Source organism: Elephas maximus, chromosome 21 (genome assembly GCF_024166365.1).
Source record: "Elephas maximus indicus isolate mEleMax1 chromosome 21, mEleMax1 primary haplotype, whole genome shotgun sequence".
Taxonomy (NCBI): domain Eukaryota; kingdom Metazoa; phylum Chordata; class Mammalia; order Proboscidea; family Elephantidae; genus Elephas; species Elephas maximus.
The window spans coordinates 47908541-47936181 of record NC_064839.1 but is presented as its reverse complement, the minus strand read 5'-3'; the positions used below and the strand labels follow the sequence as shown (position 1 = coordinate 47936181).

At 40.9% G+C, this 27641-nt stretch overlaps 1 protein-coding gene across 1 annotated transcript in view; it reads right to left on the bottom strand.

Moving 5' to 3' along the window:
* HSD17B2 (hydroxysteroid 17-beta dehydrogenase 2) overlaps positions 1 to 17584 on the bottom strand; it is a 77910-nt gene extending 60326 nt beyond the window's left edge. The window contains exon 1 of the mRNA XM_049864262.1: positions 17205 to 17584. Within this exon, the coding sequence (XP_049720219.1) occupies positions 17205 to 17475 (271 nt within the window). The 5' untranslated portion in view covers positions 17476 to 17584. The remainder of the gene's footprint in view (positions 1 to 17204) is intronic.
* Positions 17585 to 27641: the final 10057 nt, after the last annotated feature.

Sequence of the window (27641 nt, the reverse complement as noted above, 5' to 3'; positions counted from 1 at the left end):
GCCTGCCAGGAGTCATATACCCAGCAAAACTGTCTCTTAAATATGAAGGTGAAATTAAGACATTTCTAGATAAACACAAGTTTAGGGAATTCATAAAAACCAAACCAAAACTACAAGAAATACTAAAGGGAGTTCTTCGGTTACAAAATCAATAATATCAGGTATCAACTCAACACTAGAACACTGGGCAGAGCAACCAGAAGTCAGCCCAGACAGGGAAATCCAAAAGGACAAAGCAAGGTTATTAAAAAAAAAAAAAAAAGCCCAAAACAGGGTAACAGCAAAGTTATTATATAAAAGAAGACAACATTAAAATAATAGAGGGACTAAGAAATGTAATCATACACCTTCAGTATCGAGACAAAGATACGGCAATACAAAGAAATAAGTTAGTTTTAAATTTAGAAAAATAGGGGTAAATACTAAGGTAAGCACAAAGGAGACAAACTATCCTACTCATCAAAATAAAATACAAGGGAAAAATACAGACTCAGCAGAAACAAAATCAGCAACAACAAATATGAGGAAAGGACAATATATAAAGAAAATTTACTCAGCACATAAAATAAAGTGGGAAAAAGAAACTGTCAACACACACAAAAAGACAACATTTGATAGCACTAAATTCATACCTATCCGTAATTACCCTCAATGTAAATGGACTAAATCCACCAATAAAGAGACAGAGAGTGGCAGAATAGATTAAAAAACAAGATCCGTCTATATGCTGCCTACAAGACACACACCTTAGACTTAGAGACACCAACAAACTAAAACTTAAAGGGTGGAAAAGAATATATCAAGCAAACAACAATCAAAAAAGAGCAGGAGTGGCATTATTAATTTCTGACAAAATAGACTTTAAAGTTAAATCCATCAGAAAGGATAAGGAAGGACATTATATAATGATTAAAGGGACAATACACGAAGAAGATATAACCATATCAAATATTTATGCACCCAATGACAGGGTGGCAAGATACATAAAACAAACTCTATCAGCATCGAAAAGTGAGATAGACAGCTCCAGAATAATAATAGGAGACTTCAACACCTGACTTTCGATGAACCACAGGACATCCAGAAAGAAGCTCAATAAAGACACGGAAGATCTAAATGCCACAGTCAACCAATCTGACCTCGTAGACATACACAGAACACTCCGCCCAACAGCAACCAAGTATACTTTCTTTTCTAGTGCACATGGAACATTCTCTAGAATAGACCACATATTAGGTCATAAAGCAAGCCTTAGCAGAATCCAAAACTTTGATTTATTACAGAGCATCTTCTCTAACCATAAGGACATAAAAGTGGAAATCAGTAACAGAAAAAGCAGGGAAAAGAAATTAAACACTTGGAAACTGAACAATACCCTGCTCAAAAAAGACTGGATTATAGAAGACATTAAGGATGAAATAAAGAAATTCAGAGAATTTAATGAGAATGAAAACACTTTCTATCAGAACCTTTGGGACACAGCAAAAGCGGTGCTCAGAGGCCAATTTATATCAATAAATGCACACATCCAAAAAGAAGAATGGGCCAAAATCAAAGAATTATCCCTACAACTTGAACAAATAGAAAGAGAGCAACAAAAGAAACCCACAGGCACCAGAAGAAAACAAATAATAAAAATTAGAGCTGAACTAAATGAAATAGAAAACAGAAAAACAATTGAAAGAATTAACAAGACCAAAAGTTGTTTTTTTTTGAAAAAAATCAATAAAATTGATAAACCACTGGCCAAACTGGCAAAAGAAAAACAGGGGAGGAAGCAAATAACCTGAATAAGAAATAAAAAAATAAATAAAATAAGAGGGGCAATATTACAACAGACCTAACTGAAATTAAAAGAACCATATCAGATTACTATGAAAAATTATACTCTAACAAATTTGAAAACCTAGGAGAAATGGATGAAACACACTACCTACCTACCTAACACCAACAGAGGTACAAATAGAACAACTAAATAGACCCATAACAAAAGAAGAGACTGAAAAGGTAATCAAAAAACTCCCAATACAAAAAGCCCTGGTCCCGACAGCTTCACTGCAGAGTTCTACCGAACTTTCAGAGAAGTCTTAACACCACTACTACTAAAGGTATTTCAGAGCATAGAGAAGGATGGAATACTACCAAACTTATTCTATGAAGCCACCATATCCCTGACACCAAAACCAGGTAAAGACACCACAAGAAAAGAAAATTATAGACCTATATCCCTCATGAATGTAGATGCAAAAATCCTCAACAAAATTCTAGCCAATAGAATTCAACAACATATCAAAAAAATAATTCTCCATGACCAAGTGGGATTCATACCAGGTATGCAGGGATGGTTCAACATTAGAAAAACAATTAATGTAATCCACCACATAAATGAAACAAAAGACAAGAATCAAATGATTTTATCAATTGATGCAGAAAAGGCATTTGACAAAGTTCAACACCCATTCATGATAAAAGCTCTCCGCAAAATAGGAATAGAAGGAAAATTCCTCAACATAATAAAGGGCATTTATACAAAGCCAACATCACCCTAAAGGGAGAGAGCCTGAAAACACTCCCCTTGAGATCGGGAACCAGACAAGGATGCCCTTTATCCCTGCTCTTACGCAACATTGTGCTGGAAGTCCTAGCCAGAGCAATTAGGCTAGACAAAGAAATAAAGGGCATCCAGATTGGCAAGGAGGAAGTAAAATTATCTCTATTTGCAGATGACATGATCTTATACACAGAAAACCCTAAGGAATCCTCCAGAAAACTAAACTAATAGAAGAGTTCAGCAGAGTATTGGGATACAAGATAAACATAAAAAATCAGTTGGATTCCTCTACACCAACAAAAAGAACATTGAAGAGGAAATCACCAAATCAATGCCATTTACAGTAGCCCCCAAGAAGATAAAATACTTAGGAATAAATCTTACCAGAGATGTAAAAGACTTATACAAAGAAAACTACAGTACGCTTCTGCAAGAAGCCAAAAGAGACTTACATAAGTGGAAGAACATACCTTGCTCATGGATAGGAAGACTTAATATTATAAAAATGTCTATTCTACCAAAAGCGATCTATACATTTAATGCAATTGTGATCCAAATCCCAAGGACATTCTTGAATGAGATGGAGAAACAAATCACCAACTTCACATGGAAGGGAAAGAGGCCCCAGATAAATAAGGCATTACTGAAAAAGAAGAACAAAGTGGGAGGCCTTACTTTACCTGACTTTAGAACCTACTATACCGACACAGTAGTCAAAACAGCCTAGTACTGGTACAACAACATATACATGGACCAGTGGAATGGAATTGAGAATCCAGACATAAATCCATCCACATATGAGCAGTTGATATTTGACAAAGGCCCCAAAACAGTTAAGTGGGGAAAAGACAGTCTTTTTAACAAATTGTGCTGGCATAACTGGATATCCATCTGCAAAAAAATGAAACAAGACCCATACCTCACTCCATGCACAAAAACTAACTCAAAATGGATCAAAGACCTAAATATAAAATCTAAAATGATAAAGATCATGGAAGAAAAAATAGGGACAATGTTAGGAGTCCTCATACACGGCATAAACAGTATACAAAACATTATAAAGAATGTAGAAGAAAAACTAGATAACTGGGAGCTCCTAAAAATCAAACACCTATGCTCATCCAAAGACTTCACCAAAAGAGTAAAAAGACCACCTACAGACTGGGAAAAAGTTTTTAGCTATGACATTTCTGATTAGCACCTGATCTCTAAAATCTACATGATACTGCAAAAACACAACTGCAAAAAGACAAATAACCCAGTTAAAAAATGGGCAAAAGGTATGAACAGACACATCACTAAAGAAGACATTCAGGTAGCTAACAGATATATGAGGAAATGTTCACGATCATTAGCCATTAAAGAAATGCAGATCAAAACTACAATGAGATTTCATCTCATTCAAACAAGGCTGGCATTAATCCAAAAAACGCAAAATAATAAATGTTGGAGAGGCTATGGAGAGATTGGAACACTTCTACACTGCTGGTGGGAATGACAAATGGTACAACCACTTTGGAAATCGACCTGGCAAGTCCTTAAAAAGCTAGAAATAGAGCTACCATACTATCCAGCAACCCCACTCCTTGGAATATATCCTAGAAAAATAAGAGCCTTTACAAGAACAGATATATGCACACCCATGTTTATTGCAGCACTGTTTACAATACCAAAAAGATAGAAGCAACTAAGGTGCCCATCAAAGAATGAATGGATAAATAAATTATGGTATATCCACACAACAGAACACTACGCATCGATAAAGAACAGTGAGGAATCTTTGAAACATTTCATAACATGGAGGAACCTGGAAGGCGTTAGACTGAGTGAAATTAGTCAGTTGCAAAAGGACAAATATTATATGAGACTACTAGTAAAAGAACTTGAGAAATAGTTTAAACTGAGAAGGAAACATTCTTTCGTGGTTACAAGAAGTGGGAGGGAGGGAGGGTGGGAGAGGGGCATTCACTAATTAGATAGTAGATAAGAACTACTTTAGGTGAAGGGAAAGACAGCACACAATACAGGGGAGGTCAGCACAATTGGACTCAACCAAAAGCAAAGAAGTTTCCTGAATAAACTGAATGCTTCGAAGGCCAGTGTAGCAGGGGCAGGGGACTGGGGACCATTTGTTTCAGGGGACATCTAAGTCAATTGGCATAATAAAATCTATTAAGAAAACATTCTGCATCCCACTTTGAAGAGTGGCGTCTGGGGTCTTAAAAGCTAGAAAGCAGCCATCTAAGATGCATCAATTGGTCTCAACCCACCTGGAGCAAAGGAGAATGAAGAACACCAAGGACACAAGGCAATTACAAGCCCAAGAGACAAAAAGGGCCACATGAACCAGAGACTATATCATCCTGAGACCAGAAGAACCAGATGGTGCCTGGCTACAACCGATGACTGCCCTGACAGGGAACACAACAGAGAACCCCTGAGGGAGCAGGAGAGCAGTGGGATGCAGACCCCAAGTTCTCATAAAAAGACCAGACTTAATGGTCTGACTGAGACTGGAAGGACCCCCGTGGTCATGGCCCCCAGACCTTCGTTGGCCCAGGACAAGAACCATTCCTGAAACAACTCTTCAGACATGGATTGGACTGGACAATGGGTTGGAGAGGGATGCTGGTGAGGAGTGAGCTTCTTGGATCAGGTGGACACTTGAGACTATGTTGGCATCTTCTGCCTGGAGGGGAGATGAGAGGGTGGAGGGGGTTAGAAGCTGGCGAAATGGACAGGAAAAGAGAGAGTGGAGAGAGAGAGCGGGCTGTCTCATTAGGTGGAGAGTAACTGGGAGTGTGTAACAAGGTGTATATGGGTTTTTGTGTGAGAGACTGACTTGATTTGCAAACTCACTTAAAGCACAATAAAAACTATAAAAAAAAATTCAGACGACATATTGCATTGGGCAAATCTGCTGCAAAAGATCCCTTTAAAGTGTTGAAAAGCTCTTCTGTGGATTTCATCCCCACTTCTCCAGTTATCACCCGGACAACTCCACCTGTATGCAGCCCTGGCACCACACATTCCACATGTCTCAATTGGTTTAGAACTTTTAGGGAAAAGATTGATTTATGTATTGACTCCACCAAGCAAACCAACAGCATCCAGTGAAGAACCTTGCATTTATTCTGATTTAATTTCATCTTATTCGTTCCAGTCTTGTTGGTATTGCTCATACCAAGATGGCACATAATGCTAAGTCTGAGTCAACATCTCAAAGAAATGTCAAGAAACTGGAAATGTTCCATGGGTGGCTGAGTAGAGTGGTGAAAGTCTGGAAACCAGGCCATGGGAGGGATGGTAAAAAGAAGATTTAGTTCAAAGGAGACTTGGCTATGACATGACGCAATTTTCATATTTTTCGAGGGCTGTTAGTGCTTTAGATTATGTAAATTCTAAGGGCAGATGTAAGTGCAATAATGGATGTTCTAAGAAGGAATAGCTTGATGTATTCTAAGGAAGATATTTATAACGATACCAAAACCCGTTGCCGTCGAGTCGATTCCAACTCATAGCAACCCTATAGGACAGAGTAGAACTGCCCCATAGGTTTTCCTAGGAGCACCTGGTGGATTCGAACGCCCGACCTTTTGGTTAGCAGCTGTAGCTCTTAATCACTATGCCACTAGGGTTTCCTTATAACTCTAAAAGAAAACTCTAAGCAGTATGTAAAAACAGAATGATTTCCCTCAAAAGGTAGTGAGCTCCCTGTCACTGGGGTTATTCCCATCCCACTGGATGAAATGGGATGATCCTGAAAAGGGCATTCAGGCACTGGGAGATGGTTGATCTGAACTGAAGTTCACCCATGACTTTTATAACCCCCAACCTTTCAAACCTCCAACTTTTCAGTCAGCAGCCAAACATGTTAACCATTTGCACCACACAGGATCTCCAAGGAAACTAATTGCCTTGGTCATCTAATGCTGCTATAACGGAAATACCACAAGTGGATGGCTTTAACAAAGAGAAATTTATTTCTTCACAGTTAAAGTAGGCTAAAAGTCCTAATTCAGGGCATCAGCTTCAGGGGAAGGCTTTCTCTCTCTGTTGGCCTTCTCATCAATCTCCCGAACTAGGAGCTTTTCTGTGCAGGAACCTCGGGTCCAAAGGAAACACTCTGCTCCCGGCACTGCTTTCTTCGTGGTGAGGCCCCCAACTCTCTGCTTGCTTCCTTTTCATCTCTTAAGAGATAAAAGATGGTGCAGGCCACATCCCAGGGAAACGCCCTTTACATTGGATCAGGGATGTGACCTGGTAAGGGTGTTACAATCCCACCCTAATCCTCTTTAACATAAAATTACAATCACAGAATGGAGGACAACCACACAATAATGGGAATCATGGCCCAACCAAGTTGATACAACACATTCTTGGGGGAACATAATTCAATCCATGACACTAATATACCCATAAAAAAAGAATGTGGGCGCTATGCCCTCTAAGGCTATGTTGGGCACTGACTCAAATTAAAATGCATCCAGTCCAGTCCCTGGACCTTGACTCTCCTGCACACAAAGAGTACTCAACTAGAGCTTCCTGGAGGCTTCTGTTCTAGATTTTTTTCCGATTGACACATGTTTTGTCTGTGTCCTGTTTATGTCATGAAGTCCATGGGTTTGGCAATCCTGAACGCAAGGGAAAAATCAAAATCTCATGACCTAAATCAGTGGATAAGGAGGACTCAAGGAGCACCACCACAAGGCACATAGTGAGTCTTATGTTACGAGGTATTGTCACTTTGATGATAGTGGCTGGGACAGAAGCCCTGTGGGTCCCCCCACCTACCCCATCATCCTGGCAAGTTCTACTTTGCTCTCTCTCCACCCTTGACTTCTTGTGCTCCCTGCTCAGTTTGGTCTCTTCTTGTTCTTTGGCACTGGAATTTACTGATTTATCTCTCATCCTCAGTTTATCTCCTTCTGGATCAGCACAAGGGAATTGCGCGAACCGTGTATCTATCAACCTGCTCTGTCTAGCCTTGCCTCAGAATCTCCACTCATTTCATATCCAAGCAAATATATATTGACACCTTAGTACTTAGTCTGCTCTCTGATTTAGGGGCCAAGCTTTGAAAACCAAAATTGGGAGGTTGGAGTGGTTTGAAGAAGCAGCACCTGGGAATGGCTTATTCTTAGGAGCATACACAGGGGATTCCAAAATCTGTGAGGCCACCTAGGCCCAGATACTGATATGACCAAATGGATAAGACAGCTGTGGTATATGGACAGAGACAGGAATAATTTCTGATAGTTTTTTGAGATAAGAATTTGTCTCTTCTGGAGACTCTAAGCTTTACTTCCCTGGCAACCCTTGACCTGTCTTGGAGGTAGTAATCGTTTTAGTAGAGTGCCTGCATACCATACACCTTTTTGAATACCTTTTGAATACTGGGAATGTGGGAGGTATAGCGGAAGTGTGGACTGTATTGTCAAGGGCCTTTGCACACAGGGAGTTTGGACTTTATAGGTGATGGAAAACTATTTGTTGTTGTTAGTTGAGTTGAGTCAGCCCCCAACTCATGGCAACCCCAAACACAATGGCATCAGAATGTTGTGGTTCATAAGGTTTGTGGATCGGTCAGTTTTGTATTTTAGAAGGATGATTCTGGCTACAGGGTGAGGATGGGGAAATGAGAAGCAAGAAGAATAACTGAGACACTTTTACAATAGTGCAGGTGAGAAACAATGATGTCTTGAACATAGGGCATGACAGTAGGAATGAAAAGGAGAAGAGACTTTTAGAGGAATCTGAGTTATAAATGAAAGACTGTTTGGACAAGGGAATGAGAGTTAAGATGATGCTCAAGTTTCTGATTTGGGAAGATTAATAACAGGAGGGAGAGATGACTACAAACCTTCTGACTGGTGTGTTTGGGGGGGGTGGCAATAATACCATCAACTGAGTAGAGAATGCTGGAAAATCAGTGACTGCTGACCCTGCAGCATTCAGGTGGAGATATTCAGTAAGCAGTTGGGTATGTGATCCGGAGTGCAAGAGAGAAGTCTGGGCAAAACCTTGAGATTTGAGCATCCTCGGAATGCAAATGGCAAAGAAACCACAAATGCAGGTGAGATCACCCCAGGAGTGTGCAAGAAGCTTAAATAGAACCTAAAGGAGAACACAGGGGATTTGTGGGCAGTAGGAAATACCAGAAAGAGCCCTGGTTGCACAATGATTAGGTACTTGGCTGCTAATTTAAAGGTTGGTGGTTCAAACCCACCCAGCAGCTCCAGGGGAGAAAAGACCTGGTGATCCACTTCCATAAAGATTACAACCTAGGGGACCGTATGGGAAAGTTCTACTCTGTCACATGGGGTCACTATGAGTCGAAATTGACTTGATGGCACCTGTTATGGATTGAATTGTGTCCCCCAAAAGTATGTGTCAATTTGGCTAGGCAATGATTCCCAGTATTGTGTGATTGTCTACCATTTGATCATCTTATGGGATTTTCCTATCTGTTGTAAATCCTACCTCTATGATGTTAATAAGGCAGGATTAGAGGCAGTTATATTAATGAGGTAGGACTCAATCTACAAGGTTAGGTTTTAATGAGTCAATGTCTTTTAAGATACAAAAGAGAGAAGCAGCAGAGAGACAGGGGGCCCTCATACCACCAAAAAGTAGTGCCAGGAGTGGGGGTTGTCTTTGGACCCAGGGCCCCTGTGCTGAGAAGCTCCTAGACCAGGGGAAGATTGATGACAAGGACCTACTAAATAACTAAGACTGCATCCAACAACAACAACAGGAAATGCTAATATTAAAGGGAGTGGACACAGGCAGATGAACCCATGGAAAAATCATCAAAAGGAAAGAAAAGAACTTGAACAAAGTAGCTGAAGTAAAAAAGAATTAGCTTTAGGGAAAGGAAAGAGGTGGAACAGATAGAATTGGAAGAAAGGTGGGAAACTGAGAAGTTAAAAAGAGGAAAAAGGTTAAGATATAAGTTGGTATGTTTGTTTTAGAACATGCTGAGTAAAGTTTCAGCCTAAAATTCTGAAAATATGAGTCAGGTGGTTTTAAGAATGTATCTTAGTTATCCAGCTCTATGATAGCAGAAATATCACAAGTGGATGGCTTTAACAAACCGAAATTTGTTCTCTCACAGTTTAGGAGGCTAGAAGTCTGATTTCTGGGCACCAGCTCTAGAGGAAGCCTTTCTCTCTCTGTTGGCTCTGGTGGAAGGCCTTTGTCTCCTTTCAGTATCTGTGGGCCTGGCATCCCTGGGAAATCTTAATGTGTCTTGGCATCAATCTTCCCCTGGGTCGAGGAGGCTCTCAGTGCAGGGACCCCAGATCCAAGGGATGTACTCTGCTCCTGGCACTACTTTCTTGGTGGTAGTAGGTCCTTCCCTCTCTGCTCACTTCTCTCTCCTTTTATCTCTTGTAAGATAAAAGTTGATGAAACATAGTTTATAAAGAAAATGTTCTACATCCTACTTTGGTGAGTAGAGTCTGGGGTCTTAAAAGCTTGTGAACAAAATCATCTAAGATATTCTACTGGTCCCACTCCTGCTGGAGCAAGAGAGAATGAAGAAAATCAAAGACATGAGAGAAAGATTAATCCAAAGGACTAATGGACCACGACTACCACAGCCTCCACCAGACTAAGTCCAGCACAACTACACAGTGCTCGGCTACCACCTCTGACTGCTCTAACAAGGATCACAATAGAAGGTCCTGGACACAGCTGGAGAAAAATGTAGAACAAAATTCTAACTCACAAAAAAAGATCAGACTTATTGGTCCAACAGAGAATGGAGAAACCCTGAGAGTATAGCACCCGGACACCCTTTTAACTCAGTACTAAAGTCACTCCTGATGTTCACCCTTCAGCCAAAGATTAGACAGGCTCATAAAACAAAACAAGACTAAAGGGTCACACCAGCCCAGGGGCAAGGACAAGAAGGCAGGAGGGGACAGGAAAGCTGGTAACCGGGAACTCAAGGTCAAGAAGTGGAGAGTGTCGACAGGTCGTGGAGTGGGCAACCAATGTCACGAAACAATATGTGTATTAACTGTTTAACGAGAAACTAATTTGACCTGTAAACCTTGATCTAAAGTACCATTAAAAAAAAAAAAAAGATAAAAATTGATGCAGGCCATACCCTAGGAAAATTCCCCTTATATCAAGATCAGGCTGTGATCTGAGCAAGGGTGTTGCATCCTACCCTAATCCTGCCTCGTTAAAGTAGCAAACATAACTTAATCCTCTTTAACATAACCTAGTCCTCTCTCCTCAACCACAGGCAGAGATTAGGATTTACAACACATCACAAAATAGAGGATAATCACACAATGCTGGAAATCATGGCATAGCCAAGTTGACACGTATTTGGGGGGGGGGTGGGGGGGAGACACAATTCCATCACAATTCAATCAATGATGGAAGGTCAGATAAAAAAACATGCAGATTTTCCAGCCCTCACATGGAGGAGATACCACATGGCCAGGTGAGTCTTACATGGTAGGGAACATAACAAGATAAGAGGGCTAAGAACAGAATCATGCTCTGCCTTGGGGGAGGCGTAAGAAGAAGAATCTGGAAGGAGTCAAAGAAGGAACAGAGAAGTGGGGAGAACCATGGAAATGCAGAATTCTGAAAAGCAAAATGGTCAGCAGTGCTGGAGCAGAAGTCAAGAACTAGTAAAGGGGACATCACCAGTGACCCTTGAGAGACCGGTCTCAGTAGCCTGGTGGGGGCTGGAGGATGTTGAATTTGTGCCAAGTCATGTAAACCAAATCAGCATAAAGACCTGTCCAGAGCAAGTCAACAATTAAGTCCCTGCAGAACAATGGGGCCTCCCTGTCACTCTGCTCTTTCTTTGCAAGTGACCTCAGCAAAAAGAATCATCAGAGATAAGTACCTAAGCAAGCGAGCAGTTTGGGATAATCGCATTGTGTTCAACCCATGACCACAAAACAGGAGGACTTTTCACCAGCTTGGTTTGTTCACTCAAGGCTCATTTTACTCTTTAACATTGCGTTGGGTCTAACATGCTCAGAGACCCAGAAGGGACCATGGTGATAAAAGACCCGGTCCCTGCCTTCAAGCAGCTTGCACTGTAATTGGAGGACTTTTCCTTCCAAGAGAACATCCCGCAATCATAACACCCCATCTAGCATGCCTAATAAAATCACCACTTAAACTTTAAGACTTTACCTGGGTTAAAAATATCTTTTCATGCGTCCCTGAACAAAGCTTTGTGATCGTTAATATTGTGTCAGCTTGGCTGGGCCATGATTTTCAGTGTTTTGGCAGTTGTATAATGTTGTGATCCCTTCCCTGTCGAAGTTTGATACATGATCACCCCTATGATGGAATGTGATGAGTGATATCTATGGAGGCGGCACACCTGTGGTGGCTCACCACCCCCTCAGACTTCATCTCTCTGCCCTCCATAGCCTACTTCCTTCCTGCTGGCCCTGCTGGGGGTTTTGGCTTGTTCTAGGTCCTGCAGCTGGCTCCTGCTCATCTGACCTCCGGTTCATAGGACTTGGCTGCTGATCTTGAAATTCATCAGTCATCACAGCCTGCTGCAGCCCTACTTTCTGGCCTGATGATCTTGGGTTCACCAGCCCCTGCAGCTACATGAATCAGGAGAATACTCTTTCCTGCCCCACGGACTTCGGATGTTACCCAGCCTCTAAAAACCATGTGAGCCATTTCCTTGATATAAATCTCTCTCTGTATATACATCCATATATATATATACCCTTTCTGGTTTTGCTTCTCTAGAGATCTCAGCCTAAAGCAAGCTTCAGCTGGATGATAGAAGATGATATCTGCTAGTGTAAAAAAAGATCTGATAGATTTACTAGATTGTAGGCTCACTGAGGAGTCCTGGGTACTGCAAATGGTTAACACGCTGAACACCTAAAAGGCTGGAGGTTCAAATCCACCCAGGGGCACCTCAGAAGAAATGCCTAGGGATCTAGTTTTGAAAAATCAGCTACTGAAACCCTGTGGAGCACAGTTCTACTGTGACACACATGGGTTGCCATGAGTAGGAATCAACTCCATGGCAACTAGTTTCGTTATGGTCGTTGAGGGTTGTATTGACCCTTTATTATAAGCCTCATTTACCTCTTCCTATTTTTTTTTTTTATGTAGTCTCAATCATCATTTCATTGTCATGATTCTCCAGTCTTGACCTTCAAACTTAAACAAGTTCTAGTTCTGAATTTCCAACTGCCAATGACTTCCACCTTAACCGCCCTTCACTTCCTTCAAACTCAAACCTGAAGTCAAACTCACCATATCACATCTCTCAAATCATTAATCTCTTCAAACATTCCTATCCCTGTCCACTCATATTCCTGGGCTAATAGTAGCTATGGCTCTAACATTGCTAATGATAGTGGTTAGGAGCAGACTTTTGGTGGCAGATGGATCTGATCTAGATTTAGTCCCACACCTCTCTGCTACTTATTAACTCATTCACAAAACATAAGTTATTGGAACTGTGAGGATTATATAAAAATTATATGTAAAGCTCTGAACTGAGAGGTTCTTTCTCTTAGTTTCTATTCCACTCTCAGTATTTATCCATTTCAATAATTTAATGTTAAAACCAAAGGAGCCCAAATGCCAGGATGGTACCAACGGTATTCAACTTTAGAACCCTAACTGGACCATTTAGTAACTCCCAAAAGGCATCATTATCCATCTAGGACCCTTATTTGGGAGCATAAAATAAAGACCTCAACCTAAAAGAGACCCCCACTTACCTTCCCTGATCCATCCTCTCTTGTACCCAGTTTTGAAAATTGCAACAAAGATTATCCAACTTAACAAGGTTTATTGAGTGCCAGCTGTATGCATCAGGAAAGATCAATGACTGGAAAAGGACATCATGTTTGGTAAAGTAGAGGACCAGTGAAAACAAGGGAAGCTCTCAATGACATAAGTTGACACAAAAGATGAAACCATGGACTCAAACATACCAATGATCATGAAATGGTATAGGACCAGGCAAAGCTTCATTCAGTTATACATAAGGGTCACCATGAATCGGAGCTGACAACTAACAACAACACAATGAGCTGTATGCATAGTAGCTACTTGATCAATAAGCCTGGAATATCTTCCCATGGTGGCACAGTGGTTAAGGGCTTGGCTGCTAACCAAAATGACAGCGGTTCAAACTCTCCAGTCACTCAGTGAAAGAAAGACGTGACAATCTGCTTCCATGAAGATTACAGCCTTGGAAACCCATAGGCAGTCTAATCCAACTCATAGGGTCACTATGAGTTGGAATTCCCTCAAAGGCAACAGGTTTGGTTTTGGGTTTTTTTCCTTCTTGAAGGCTACTTTTTGATTCTTAACAAGACCCCTCTTTGTCAAGCCTTCCCAGTCCCTCACATAGGGGGGACATCCACCCTTGGCACTTTGTGAAATCTTCCTGGGAGTCCCCTCCTGTGCCCCATTGTGCAGTTGTAGTTAGGTGGTGGCTGTGTCTCCCCACTTGACTGTTAAACCCCTAGATGTGGGCCCTGTACACAGTAGATCTGAATCAGTAGTTATCTCTAGAGATGGGTCAAAAAGACTGGTAAGGCCAGGAGGAAAGGCCTGGGTATAGAAATTCAAAGTAACCTTGCATCTCCAAATGAGGTCAGAGGAGAAAGGAACTCCAGAGACTGTGGGTCAAAGGTCAGTGAAAATGAGCTCTTTTGATCTCCCCACATTTGAAGACCTAACAATTGCGTGGTCTTTTTCATTTTCTTCTCCCTTTGCATCTTAGCAAAACAAGAACTCAAAGAAAATTTTTTTTTTAATTTTTTGGACTTTTTCTGGGAATTGGCCTACACTTGGTCCATAATTAAATATAAACTAAAATGGACTTCATTCTTTTAATGTTATCTCTCTTATAAGTATTTCATTATAATTTAAAAAATCACACTAGAGAAATTTGAAAAACGAGAGAGAAAAAGCATCCAAATATTTCAAAACTATTTCCTTTCAGTGTTTTTCCTATGCGACTGACATGGTTGCACTATTATTGAAACACTTAGCCCAAGCAGTTTTCCATGTTGTAACGAAGCCCTGTGGTTGGCATTTTTAATAGCTGCACATTGGTGAACCCAGAGGATATACTGTAATTTATAACCATTTTGGTTTCTCTTGCTCTTTCATTAGTTTTAATAAGATTATCCTGAACAACCTTGAAAACATGCCATTTTATTTTACATCTATGCTTTTTCCATATTTTAGATTTTATCTTTAAGAGCTATTTCCAGAACTAAAATTATTGGGTAAAGATATATTTATGGATTTTGATGTATACCACCAAATTATTTCCCCATCCCTATCCCCCCAAAAATGTGCACCAATTTATAAACATAAGCCAACTTAAAACAAAGGTTACTCTAAGTCAGTGTTGCTTCTTGTTTAATGAGTTCTGATCTAACTAAACAAGTTCATTAAAAAATTTTCCATTAGTACCAAGGTCTTGAAACCTTCAGAGAGGTACACTGAACCGATGGCATTCCTTGTGACAACAACAAAGAACCTGAAAATGACATTTCAGCCACCCTTAAGTACGAATAGTTATCTAAGCTTTCTAGTTGTGAAGTACTTCATTTAGGGATTAGTCATTAGGCTTGAATTGCCTAATCAACCAGTCATTTTACATGACACTAAATATGTCAGTACATTCCAATGGCTGCTGTGGGCTCACTCTGACTTGGGTGTGTATTTTGTGAACATTTACGCATGCCTTCATCTTTAAAAGCAAAGGATAAAGAATGCTGATGAGGCAACAAGCATGAGAAGATTCCTTGTTTTCTGCGTGGGCTTATCCTAAGCTTTGGCATTCCCATTTACTAACCTGAGAAGTGCTGCCCTCTGAAATTGATTTTCCAGAAATATTTGGATGTCAATGTCCCTGTAGTGTCAACCACAGCATTGCTATTATTTTTTTAACATGCTTAACTGTTCTGTCTTCTCTTACGCAAATGGAAAAAGCATTAAAAAAGCAAATTTGGCCTGGAATTATCCTGAAGTCATGAGTGCTTGCTACTGTATAGCTAACAGAACAATTGAGACCAGAGGCAGATTATCCAATAAGCCAGGTAAGCATGGTACTTACCTTGTTTACCACATCATCTGTAGTGAACAACTTCACATTTTTCCACCACGTCAAAGATTCTGCTCCTAGGTATGGCTGGTATCTGTCTCTCTCTCAACCCCACAGCACCTTCCTACAGAATCAAAGCCTCTTTTCAAATTTACAGCCCCTGACAGGGGCAGATGACCCAGTAAGTAAGGTAAGCACAAGCTTACTTGTGCTTACTTACTAATCTGTAGCGAATAGTTTCAGAACACGTGAAACCCATGTGAAATTGTTCGCTACAGATTACTAAGTAAGCACAAGTAAGCCTGTGCTTACCTTGCTTAGTGGCCAATTCACCCGACTGAGACTGCTATCTATAGCTTTGCACCCAGCCCATGGGACAGCCATGAATTCTAGTGAAAAAGTAGAAAACCCAGCCAGTCTTCCAGATTTGGGTGATGCCAGGTGTTCATGGAGATAAACATCCCATGATTGACTGAATCTTCTACCTTTGAGCTGTTTGTTTTCTTTCTTTCTTTTTTTTTTTAGTAATTAAGGAAGCTTGTTTTCCTAAGTTTTTAAAACACTCCAACAAGCATCAACTTCCATTTCATTGCAAGAAAGAATTTTGTAAATGGGTTAAAGTAAATGGCAAAATAGAAGAAGCCACTTCAGAGTCTATTTCTCCGTGTAGTATTGAAACACCCTGTTTTCCCCGCATCCACATCCCATGTCTGCCTTCACCCCAGCAGTGCACAGCCAGTGACCATACCTTGGCAGAGTTTTCTAGGTTAGGATAATGTGGGGTAACCCTAATTAAAGTCTATCCAAGCTCAGACTCCTCTCGACCAAGCAAACCAGTTTTACAACTCAAAGAAATTTAACCTGGCCTCACACTTGCAGCTAAAAAACAGAAAAGAAGGGAAAACCTCGGGCAGCCCAGCGGAACAAGCAACTGGAATCCAGAAGCACTGCCAGCTTAATCCAATTAACAAATGCTAGAAGTCCTATAGGTCGCTATGAGTCGGAATCGAGAGAAGCCCAATGATAGGCTCGAATAAGAAGGGCTCAGAGGGGATGCCAGTCTCTCCCCAGCCGCCAAGCAAACTGCAAAGTTTCCAGCCCAAGTGAGTGCCTGGGATGTATAAAAACCACAGCAAGGGAAAAGGAGAGCCTGGCTTTGTGCAACTTCCTTGCACACCTAGGGAATAAAAGCCCAGGTCTAGAACCCGGCCCAGAATTTATTTCAGAACAAAATTATGTCTAGGCATAAAGAAACCTACAGGGCTTTCCTGAGTACAATGAAACATATGCAACACATCGGTTTTACTTATTCATATTTACGCCTGACAAATGGGCAACATCATTGCTTAGGGAAATTTCATCACACCCTCCCCTCTCACCACCAACCCCTTCATGTGGACTTCCTGGGGAAAAGGAACTCAAGCGTCAGGGAAAGCATTTGGGTGCATGCTTCCATATATGCCATACCCAGCATTTGATTTTTAAGTCTCATCTGACAAAATCCCACTAAGGCAAACCCAAGTGCCAGATTCTGTGCCTGTTAACACGGTCAGTGCCTCCGCTTACCTGTGATCAGGACTGCCTTCTGATCCACGGGTAACATCTCTTGGCCAGATAAGTACACAGAAGTAAGAAAGCAGGACAGGGATAAGACAGCCAATCCCCAGTAAAGGGACAAGCTGAGCAGGCAAAAGCCTCCCCAGAGGCCCATTAGGCAGATGGCCCTCCTTCTCACCTGCCCCGGGCTATTCTTGAGTTTGTAAAGAAGCATTCCCCCAAGCCCTGCAGTGACAGCCAGGCAGAACCACTCTGCCAGCTCGGAGAAGAAAGTGCTCATTCTCAGCGACTGACTTCACCTCTGCGTGCTCAGGACCAGCGAGTCCAGTGGGCAAGGCTGACAGAAGGAGCCCTGAGTTATATGCAGAGAAAGGCTAGAAGGGAGGGGCAGAGAACAGCCCCGGCACTCTTTGAATGGGCAGGAACTAAGCATACTCCTATAGGCACATGTTCCCAGTGGGTGGTTTAAACTGGTGTCCAATCTGTTATAAATACCAGGGCACTTCCTCTTCGACTCTTCCCTCCACCTCCCACATGTATATACATGGATAACACATACACATATGCAAACACAAACACACACGTTCTGTTCATGAAATGACAGCTCCACCTCTGGAGAGACGACACCAATTGGATAATAATTGACAGATTTCAAACAGTAAATAGCAAAACCCCTAGCTCGCAGGAAGCACTTTTCTTCTTTAGAAGTGTCTGTTGAGTCAGCTTTATGACTCAGGAGTGTGTGTGTGTGTGTGTGTGTGTGTGTGTGTGTGTGTGTGTGTGTGTGTGCATGTGTAAAGCCAGGTGGCTAGGTGACCTATGGGGCTTGGAAGATGGAAGGGAGAGGCATCACTGATTATGTCCACGTCCATGGTCTCCTATATCTCTCCATCTGAGCCAGCCTGAAGGGTTGGATAGAGAGGAAGTGTGCAACTAGAGGGAGAGATTCCAGGTAGAAAGTGCTTTGGTCTTGCCAGAGGGAAGGTACCCCAGGGAGAGAGAAAAATGATAACATATCTAATAATGGCCAATTCTATCGGTATTTATTGTGTGACAAGGGCTGTGTTCAGCTCCTCATTCATCCATTCTCTTTTTTGAGATGCTATTCTGTGCCAGACTCTGTTCTGGGCTCTGGAACTCAGCAGTGAACATGGACAGTCCCTTTGGATACAGTATCTTTATGAAGTAGGTTCTATCATTGTAGCAGTTTTACAGATGAGGAAACTGAGGCACAGAGCAGGGCAGTGGAGCAAAAGTTCATTGCTGAAACCCAAATTCAGTGTATTTACACACTCCGTATAGAAATTCTGAGAGGCATTGGTGGGTGGTTCAGTGGTAGGATTCTCGCCTTCCATGCAGGAGAGCTGGGTTCGATTTCCGGCCAATGCACCTCAGCACAGCCACCAGCCATTTCTCAGTGGAGGCTTGCATGTTGCTATGATGCTGAACGGGTTTTGTTGGAGCTTCCAGCCTAGGATGAACTAGGAAGAAAGGCCTCTACTTCTGAAAATCAGCCAATGAAAACCCTATGGATCACAACAGTTCAATCCTCAACCAATCACGGAAAGAGGCAGCGTTCCGTTCCATTGTGCATGGGGTCTCCATGAGTCAGGGGCTGGCAGCTAACAACAACAAAGTAATTCCTAGTGATTATCATTTCCTTGTCTAAGATGATCCAAACCATCTTTTTTTTAAGACCCGTAACAGGAGTCAAGTTTACCAGCAATCTATTGTAAAAAGCAAAAACTGGGGGTGTAGGGCTTTGAGAACTCAGAAGTGTTTCTCACAGAGTAATTCTTCCGTGAACGTGGCCATGACAGCAAGAGTGTTTGTAGATAAAATCCATCATAGAGGAAAGTGTCATAGAGGAAGGGATCTTATCTTAAAGTTTAGAGCCATTTTGTATTTTTAATTTCTAGGCTGCAAAACTCCTCCTTTGTATTCTTGTTGGAAATATTTGGTGTGATTCTGGCTGATAGCTTCCTGGGACTACAACTAAATAATTGGACTGTAACTAAATAATGAAATTGTCTAAATCAGTAGTCCCCTAACTTGTGCATTTCAGAGGCCAGTAAAATTAAAAATGAAAGAGGTACACTTTGAGTCTCCAAATTTTTATTTTGCCAAGTGAGAACGTGTAAAAAAAATCAACTACCAACAAGAAGAAATTTTAATGCTAAAAAAAATGGACATAACCTTAGAATAAAATGTAGTCCCTTGCACTGAACAAATTTAACTTAATGAGACATTTTCTAGGCTGTCCTCATTTTTTTTTTTTCTAGTTGCCATCAATTCGGTTCCAGCTGACGGCAATCCCATGTGTGTCAGAGCAGAACTGTGCTTCGCAGGGTTTTCTATGCCTGATTTCTCAGAATTAGATTTCCAGACCTTTCTTCTGCAGCACCTTTGGGTGGACTCGAACCTCCAACCTTTTGGTTAGCAGCTGAGTGCGTGTTAATGATTTGCACACCCAGGGACCCCTTTCAGATTTTGCAGATTGGGAATTTAGGTTACACCGCTGCTACTTGGGAGCCAAGGTATAAAGTATGAAAATGTGAATATCCCTGCTCTTAAGACAACTCATAGAATTTCACATTCATGAAATTTAGGGTGCAAGTTTATGAATTCTGTGGACCAGAAGCCACCTGGTAAATCCAGATATTTTTACCTCTGCCCTTGTTCCTGAGCACATCCCCTCCCCTTTTTGTTACTGATGCCAGCAGAGGGCAGTTACAGCATCAGAAATCTTATAGCCTAGGAATGGAAAAGTCAAAAACACACACACAATCGCACACACACACCGTACTTTCTTTTAAGTTCACTAAGCATGTTCAAGCACAGATTACAGAGGTGGTTCTGTTCCTGCCAAAGTGGTTTATAATCTCAGTAAAAGAGATTTAAGTATTCCTTTACAACCCTGAAGGTAAGTTTGTCTTCATATGCATGTAGATATATAACCATGGTTGGTAAAGCGGAGGATCAGTGAAAACAAGGGAAATCCTCAATGAGATGGATTGACACAATAGCCGAAGGAATGGACTCAAACCTAGCAGCAATCGTGAAGATGGTGCAGGACTGGGCAATATTTCATTCTGTTACCCATAAATTCACTGTAAGTCACAATCGACTCAACAGCACCTAACAACATACAACATGAATATTCCCAAGGCTTTTGCTTTCTGCGATCCTCCTTTCCTGTCATAAGACTGGCGTCCTAATGCCCCACGCAGAACTCTCTACAATGATTTCTGAGGGCCTGGGGAATTTGCTTCTCAGGAAGCGTTTCCTGCTGCTGCCTGTGGGTCTACTGAGGTCTGGCTCTAACCAGCAACTCACAGGCTTTCTTGGATATCAGAGATTCACTTCAGCAGCTGTCTAGGACTCAGCTCAGAGTCTTTTCTTCACACAACGGAGCTGCCACCACATTGACCCCAGCACCTAGGTGAATTTGGAGAGGCTGCACTTCCCCAGGCTGCCCTGTCCCACCGTCTCCCACAGCACTACTGAGACAAGGCTAGTGTGTTTGACAGGCTTTTACTGGAAGCCAAGCAATGTACTGAGGTGGTTTGTTTTCTTTTTTTTTTTTCTTTCTTCCTTTGTGGTAATATATACATAACAAAACAGTTGCCATTTCAACCACTTTTACCCATACAATTCAGTGACATTAATTAAGTTCACCAAGTTGTACAACTATCACCACTATACATTCCTAATTTTTTTTCCACACCCTTAAGTAAAGAACTTGTTGTTGTTAGGTGTCGCCTAGTCGGTTTCGGCTCATAGCAACCTTATGCACAACAGAATGAAACACTGCCCCCTCCTGCGCCATCCTCACAATCATTGCTATGTTTGAGCTCATTGTTGCAACCACTGTGTCAGTACACCTCCTCGTGGGTCTTCATCTTTTTTGCTGACCCTCTACTCTACCAAGTATGATGTCCTTCTCCAGGGACTGGTCCCTCCTGAAAACAAGTCTAAAGTAAGTGAGACTAAGTCTTGCCATCCTTGCTTCTAGGGAGCGTTCCAGCTCTACTTCTTTCAAGAGAGATTTGTTTGTTCTTCTGGAAGTCCATAGTATATTCAATATGTACTGAATTTTAATGAAATGAAGTTCATTTAATTTAAAGGTTTGCCTTTGGCAACAATAGCCTTCCTCCTCTTTTTGGCATTAAAGTATCATTTTGTTTATGGAATGTTGGTGAGAGGAAATCAGTTTTGTTGTTGTTGTTGTTGAATGCCCTTTAATGGAAAAATAAAAAGTTGGCAAGCCTACACATCTCCCAAATTTTGTTTGAAATCTTATCAGCATTCAAATTTCAAAATTCAAAATTTCAAAAACTCAAATTTCAAAAAATATGGGAGCCCCACTAACACACAACATGGTGAGTTTGAGTCCCACCAACCTGGATTAGGATTCTAACTCTGTTACATAACTGACTGTGTGACCTGGCCTCTCTGAGCCACGGCCTGCTCACTGAGAGTGAAGGTGATAATACTACACCTCAGTGATTACAGGGATAGTCTATGTAAATGGCCAGGCATATCCTAGTTCTCAGTGGCAGCCATTATCCCCAGAATTTTTTGGCCCTGTCTTAGAAACCCTGGTGGCATAGTGGTTAAGACCTACGGCTACTAACCAAAAGGTCGGCAGTTCAAATCCCCCAGGCGCTCCTTGGAAACCCTACAGGGCAATTCTACCCTGTTCTATTGGGTCGTTACGAGTTGAAACCGACTCGACTCAACGGCAGTGGGTTTGGTTGGTTTAGTTTCTTAGTGCTGCTATAATAGAAACACCACAAGTAGGTGGCTTTAATGAACAGAAATTTATTTTCGCACAGTTCTGGAGGCTAAAAGTCTGAATTCAGCGTACCGGGCTCTAGAGGAAAGCTCTCTCTGTCCACTCTGGGAGAAACTCCTTGCCTCTTTCAGCTTCTTCCTGGGTTTCTTAGTGATCTCCACTTGGCATCAGTCTTTCCGCTTTGTGCTTCCTGGTTCCTGTGACTATTCTGCTCACTTTATATCTCAAAAGTGATTGGTTTAAGACATACCTCCCACTGATTTTGGCCTCATTAACACAACAAAGAAACCCTATTACCTAAAGGAATTACAACCACAGGTTATGTTTGTTGTTGTTTGTGTTACAACATATATTTTGCGGGGACACAATTCAATCCATAACAGGCCCCAACCAATCACCTGCAGTGTAATCCTTTCAGTGTCTGTCCATTCTTTGGGTCTTACAAACTGGGAAGGAGAAGCTGAAGGCAACTAGTGCACAATTTTGGCGTTGCTTTTCTCCTGTAGTCATGGCTCCCAGGCCAAAGACTCATAGAAGGAAACACACTTGCATCTGTATCTCCAGAAGGGAGATTAGCCTAGGATGAGTCTATTAGAAAGAAGATATTTCAAAATTGAATACCAAAAGTAAATTACACTATAAGCCAGATGTTCCAGGAACAACTTCTCCTTTTTTTTTTTTTTTTTCGCCTGAAGGAAAAGTTTTAGTCCATAAAGAAAACAATGAGCAGAAATTGCCATCACAAAATTGTTGATGATTATTTAAAATGAGCCCATTTGAAAATAATCAAAGATGTGCACAATGATTTATAGAGAGAGTTGTTCATTTCAGTGTTATTTATCATATGTAAAACGTAGAAAAATCCCAAATGGCCAGCCATAAAGGATTTGTTATATAAATTACGGTACTTTCATTTGATGGACTGCTATGAGGCCATTAAAAATCATGCTGTGAAGAATATTTAATGACTTGAGAAAATGTCTGCAATATTTTTTAAGCAAGGAGAGCAGGTTACAAAGTAGGATACATGGTATGATCATATTTTATGTCATTATAATCCAGGGGCCAGCTGGGACCTGCCTGAGTTTTAGGACCCAGATAATATTGATTCTAGTTCCTAATCCCATGGTTTGAGAAAATTGAAGACTTGCCAAGATTTCTTCAAAGTGCTGAGAAACCTGCCTTTCTTCTCAAGTTTCTTTCAGCTTCTTATCAACTGTGACTTCCGTCTACCATTCTCACTTCAATATGAAACTCTATCTTTCTCCCTGTTTACAAAACAAAATTAATACCAGTAAAGTGAACTCTTAAAGTTCCTCTTACCTTTAGTGGCTGGGAGTTGGGGTGGGAGAGAAGGAAAGGATTAAGGAGACACTTACATTACCAAAGTGGGTATAACAGTCAAGGGGACTGTTTTTGTTGTCGTTAGATGCTGTCATATGGGTTCCGACTCATAGCAACCCTGAGTTGCATACAGATGCAAGTGTGTTTCCTTCTATGAGGCTTTGGCCTGGGAGCCATGACTACAGGAGAAAAGCAACGCCAAAATTGTGCACTAGTTGCCTTCAGCTTCTCCTTCCCAGTTTGTAAGACCCAAAGAACGGACAGACACTGAAAGGATTACACTGCAGGTGATTGGTTGGGGCCTATTATGGATTGAATTGTGTCCCCCCAAAATATATGTTCTAACACAAACAACAACAAGTAATGGAACTAAATGTTGCCCAGTCCTGCACCATCCTCACTATCATTGCTATGTTTGAGCCCATTGTTGCAGCCACTTTGTCATTCCATGTCATTGAGGGTCTTTCTCTTTTTCGCTGACCTTCCCCCACTTTACCAAGCATGATGTCCTTCTCTAGGGATTGGGCTCTCCTAATAACAAAGTCTCACTGCCTTGCTTCTAAGGAGCATTCTGGCTGTACTTCTTCCAAGACAGATTTGTTCATTCTTCTGGCAGTCCATGTTCATTCAATATTTTTCGCCAACCCCAAAATTGAAAGGCATCAATTCTTCTTCCGCCTTCCTTATTCACTGTTTAGCTTTACATGCATATGAGGCGATTGAAAATATCATGGCTTGGGTCAGGCACACCTTAGTCCTCAAAGTGACATCTTTGGTTTTTAACACTCTAAAGAGATCTTTTGCAACAGATTTGCCCAATGCAATACATTGCTTGATTTCTTTCTTTCTTTTTCTTGTTGTGCTTTAGGTGAAAATTTACAGAGCACATTAGTTTCTCATCAAACAATTAATACACAAATTGTTTTGTGACATTGGTTGCCAACTCCACATGTGAACACTCTCCCCTTCTCCAGCTTGGGTTATTGGTTCAGTTATGAAGATTTTCATTATGTTGAGGTATAATCCATACTGAAAGCTGTACTATCATTACTAAAAAGTTCTTTGCCTTCTTCTACCACCAACACCACAAAGTTTCCCTGAGCTATTAGGTGCTTCCTTGAGCTTTTCTCAGTTCTCTCACTGTCTTTTTAACCTCTTCATTCCCTCCCATGTTGTCCCAGCCTTAACTTCTCCTCCCTCTATTCAGCAGAGTCATCAGCTCACAACTGACCCTTCCTCCTGTTCCCCAACTTACATTTTGCAAACTTAGTCTATCCACAGCCTTCAGCATTTCAGCAACTTCATCCATCTAGCACAGCATAAAAGCTTTAGATTCCTCTTGGCTTTGCTCTTTGACTCATACCCAAATCCAATCTATCAAGAAATATTTCTGGCTCTACCTTCAGAATATGTCCTTCACAAGCACTCTTCCCTTCTGCCTGAAATGCTGCCCCTTCACCTGAGGAACTCCAATTCATCCTTCAGATCTCCATTCCTGGGGCCCTTGGGTGGTGCAATGGTTAACATACTCAGCTGCCAACCAAAAAGTTAGTGGTTTGAACTCACCCAAAAAGACACCTAGGAAAAAAAGTCCTGATGATCTACTTCCAAAAAATAAGCCATTGAAAACCCTGTGGAACACAGTTCTACTCTGAAACGCGTGGGGTTGCCATGAGTCATAATCAACTCAACAGCTGCTGGTTTTTACAATAGTCATGGAGGAAGTCCCGAGGAAGGCACCCATGGATGCAAAGAAAAGAGAGTGTTGGTGAGAAGCTTTTGTGGTAGAGACACTTTATGTTATCTAAGTAACAAATTTATGGCAACAACAAACTCCACACTCTATCTGTTTAGCTATCTATTAAAAAATGAAATAGTTGTCATGAGGTTGTTGTTAATATGTTTATTTGAATTGAAATATGAAGTCATTTTTTTCTAACACCTGGTTGTTAAATATAATTTGGAGCATATAACAGAAAGAGAATTCAAATAATTTGATTTGCCTGATTGATTTGACATTGAGAACTGGCTTTGCCTATTACATTATATGATGAACATTTTCTTAAGCTGAGTGAACTAAATCTGCAGTATAAAGTTTTTAAAACATGTATATATTTATCTGATACATGATAAGAGCATTTTATCAAAAATATTGTATTCCAAAGGTATACTGAAATTAACAATATTTTGCTTTTCCCAACTCCAAGTACACCTAATCAACTAGATGCCTTCCGAATAGCAAGTATAATTAATAGTCATTTGATAAGATTTTAAATCCCTTTTTGGTATACTTTCCAGAAACTGAGAAGGTCCAAGTAATAACATTGCCAATTCTCAGCTTTCAGGAAAATTGAAGAAGGACCTAATCAGGTTGTCAGCTGATCATTAAATATAATGGGCCTATAACTCAAAAGGAATTTTAAAATGCAAGTAACGTTGCTATTCAGAATGGTTCCATTCCCATCTACTGACTTTTGTGAATGAGAATCTCAGTGATATATCTATAAAAATAAATAGTAACAGAATTGAAGCTGAGCCCTGTCTTTAATTACAAGTGATGTTCATCCATGGATACATGAACAAATTGGAGGGAAAACCCAACCCATCGCATTAATTCAGTTTTATTTTTTGTTTAATAATTATAAAAAATTATGATAATTTTTTGGCACAGGGGTTAAGTACTCAACTGCTAATCAAAAAGTTGGCATGTGAGCCCATCAGCAGCTCCACAGAAGATCTGCTCCCATAAAGATTACAGCCTTGAGAATACAATGAGGCAGTTCCATCCTGTCCTATAGTATCTCTATGAATCAGAATTGACTCGAAAGCAATGGGTGAAAAATTATAATGTTAACTCAAGAGAAATTTGACACTGAAATCTTGATGGTCACAAGGGATAAAAACTAATTTTCAATATGTATGTGTATACACACACTTTCATTCCAGAGAAGTATGATGAGAACTTTCAAGCATACAATATATTTAAAAAAAAAAAAAACCCAGTGCCGTCGAGTCGATTCCGACTCACAGCGACCCTATAGGAGAGAGTAGAACTGCCCCATACAGTTTCCAAAGAGCGCCTGGTGGATTCGAACTGCCAACACTTTGGTTAGCAGCCCTAGCAGTTAACCACTACGCCACCAGAGTTTCCTACAATATATTAAAAAAAAAAAAAAAAGTAAAATTCTGTGAAAGAAGTGACATGGAATAGTGAGTGCAAAGCAAGAAGAAAAAAAATATGTAAAATTTCCAGCTGTCAAAAAAAGAGCATAGTCATGTATTTTTAAAATGGATGTTGAAGGTATTGAATTGCCAAAGTATTTAGATTTCTCTGGATACACTTAAAAGAGTGATATAATAGTTGTTTTAAAATATCGATATTTATAATATGCTAGATATTCAACTCTTTACAACTACTTAAACATAAGATAAAGAGTTTAGAAGTCAGTTTTAAAATGCACAGTGAAAACATAATTTAAAAAAATCTTTTAGGAGTAATGAGCAAATAATGTTTGAGAACTCTTGATTTAAAACATTGAAAGACAAAATCTGTGCCTTACAGAGAAAAGTTCAACACGATGTATTTTTTGAAGTAAGTAGATAGAGCTATCCTAGCCAACAGTGCCTGGCTCAGCGATCAAGGTCTCTACAAGGAGACGGCATGGAGGTGTTCATCAGACTTGCCCAATGCACCGATTAAATATGGCCCAGCTCATGTAGGGCAGATAGTCATGTCAGTTGGGGGCTCCCAATCCCTTCAGTGCGTGAGATTGATGACTCTGCTTGATTAGGTTCCTATTTACTTGCCCTGCCCCTCTCATGGAGTCCCTGGATGGCACAAACAGTTAATGCACTCAGCTGCTAACTGAAAGGTTGGAAGTTCCAGTCCATCCAGAGGCACCTCAGAGGAAGGACCTGGTGATCTACTTCGGAGAAATCAGCCATTGAAAATCTTATGGAGTAAAATCCTACATGGGGTCTCCATGAGTCTGAATGGACTCCACAGCAGCTGGTACTAGTAGAAGTACCCCATCTTGCACTCAAGCTTGTGCATCTCCGTACCCTAATACCTGGAAGTACTTGTGGGCTCCCAACACCTCCATCTTTCCTTTCTTCTGCCACCTCTTCTTGTCCTCCCAGACTCAACTCAGGCACTACCTCCAAAAAGAAGTCTTTGATGACCCTATAATCGCTGGAATGGCTTAGGGACCCTCTTTTGTGTTCCTTTGGCTCCCTCCCCTCTACCCATAACACACTAAACTTAGGGTATTGTAGTTCCAAAAATGGAATGGGAAGATGAGTCG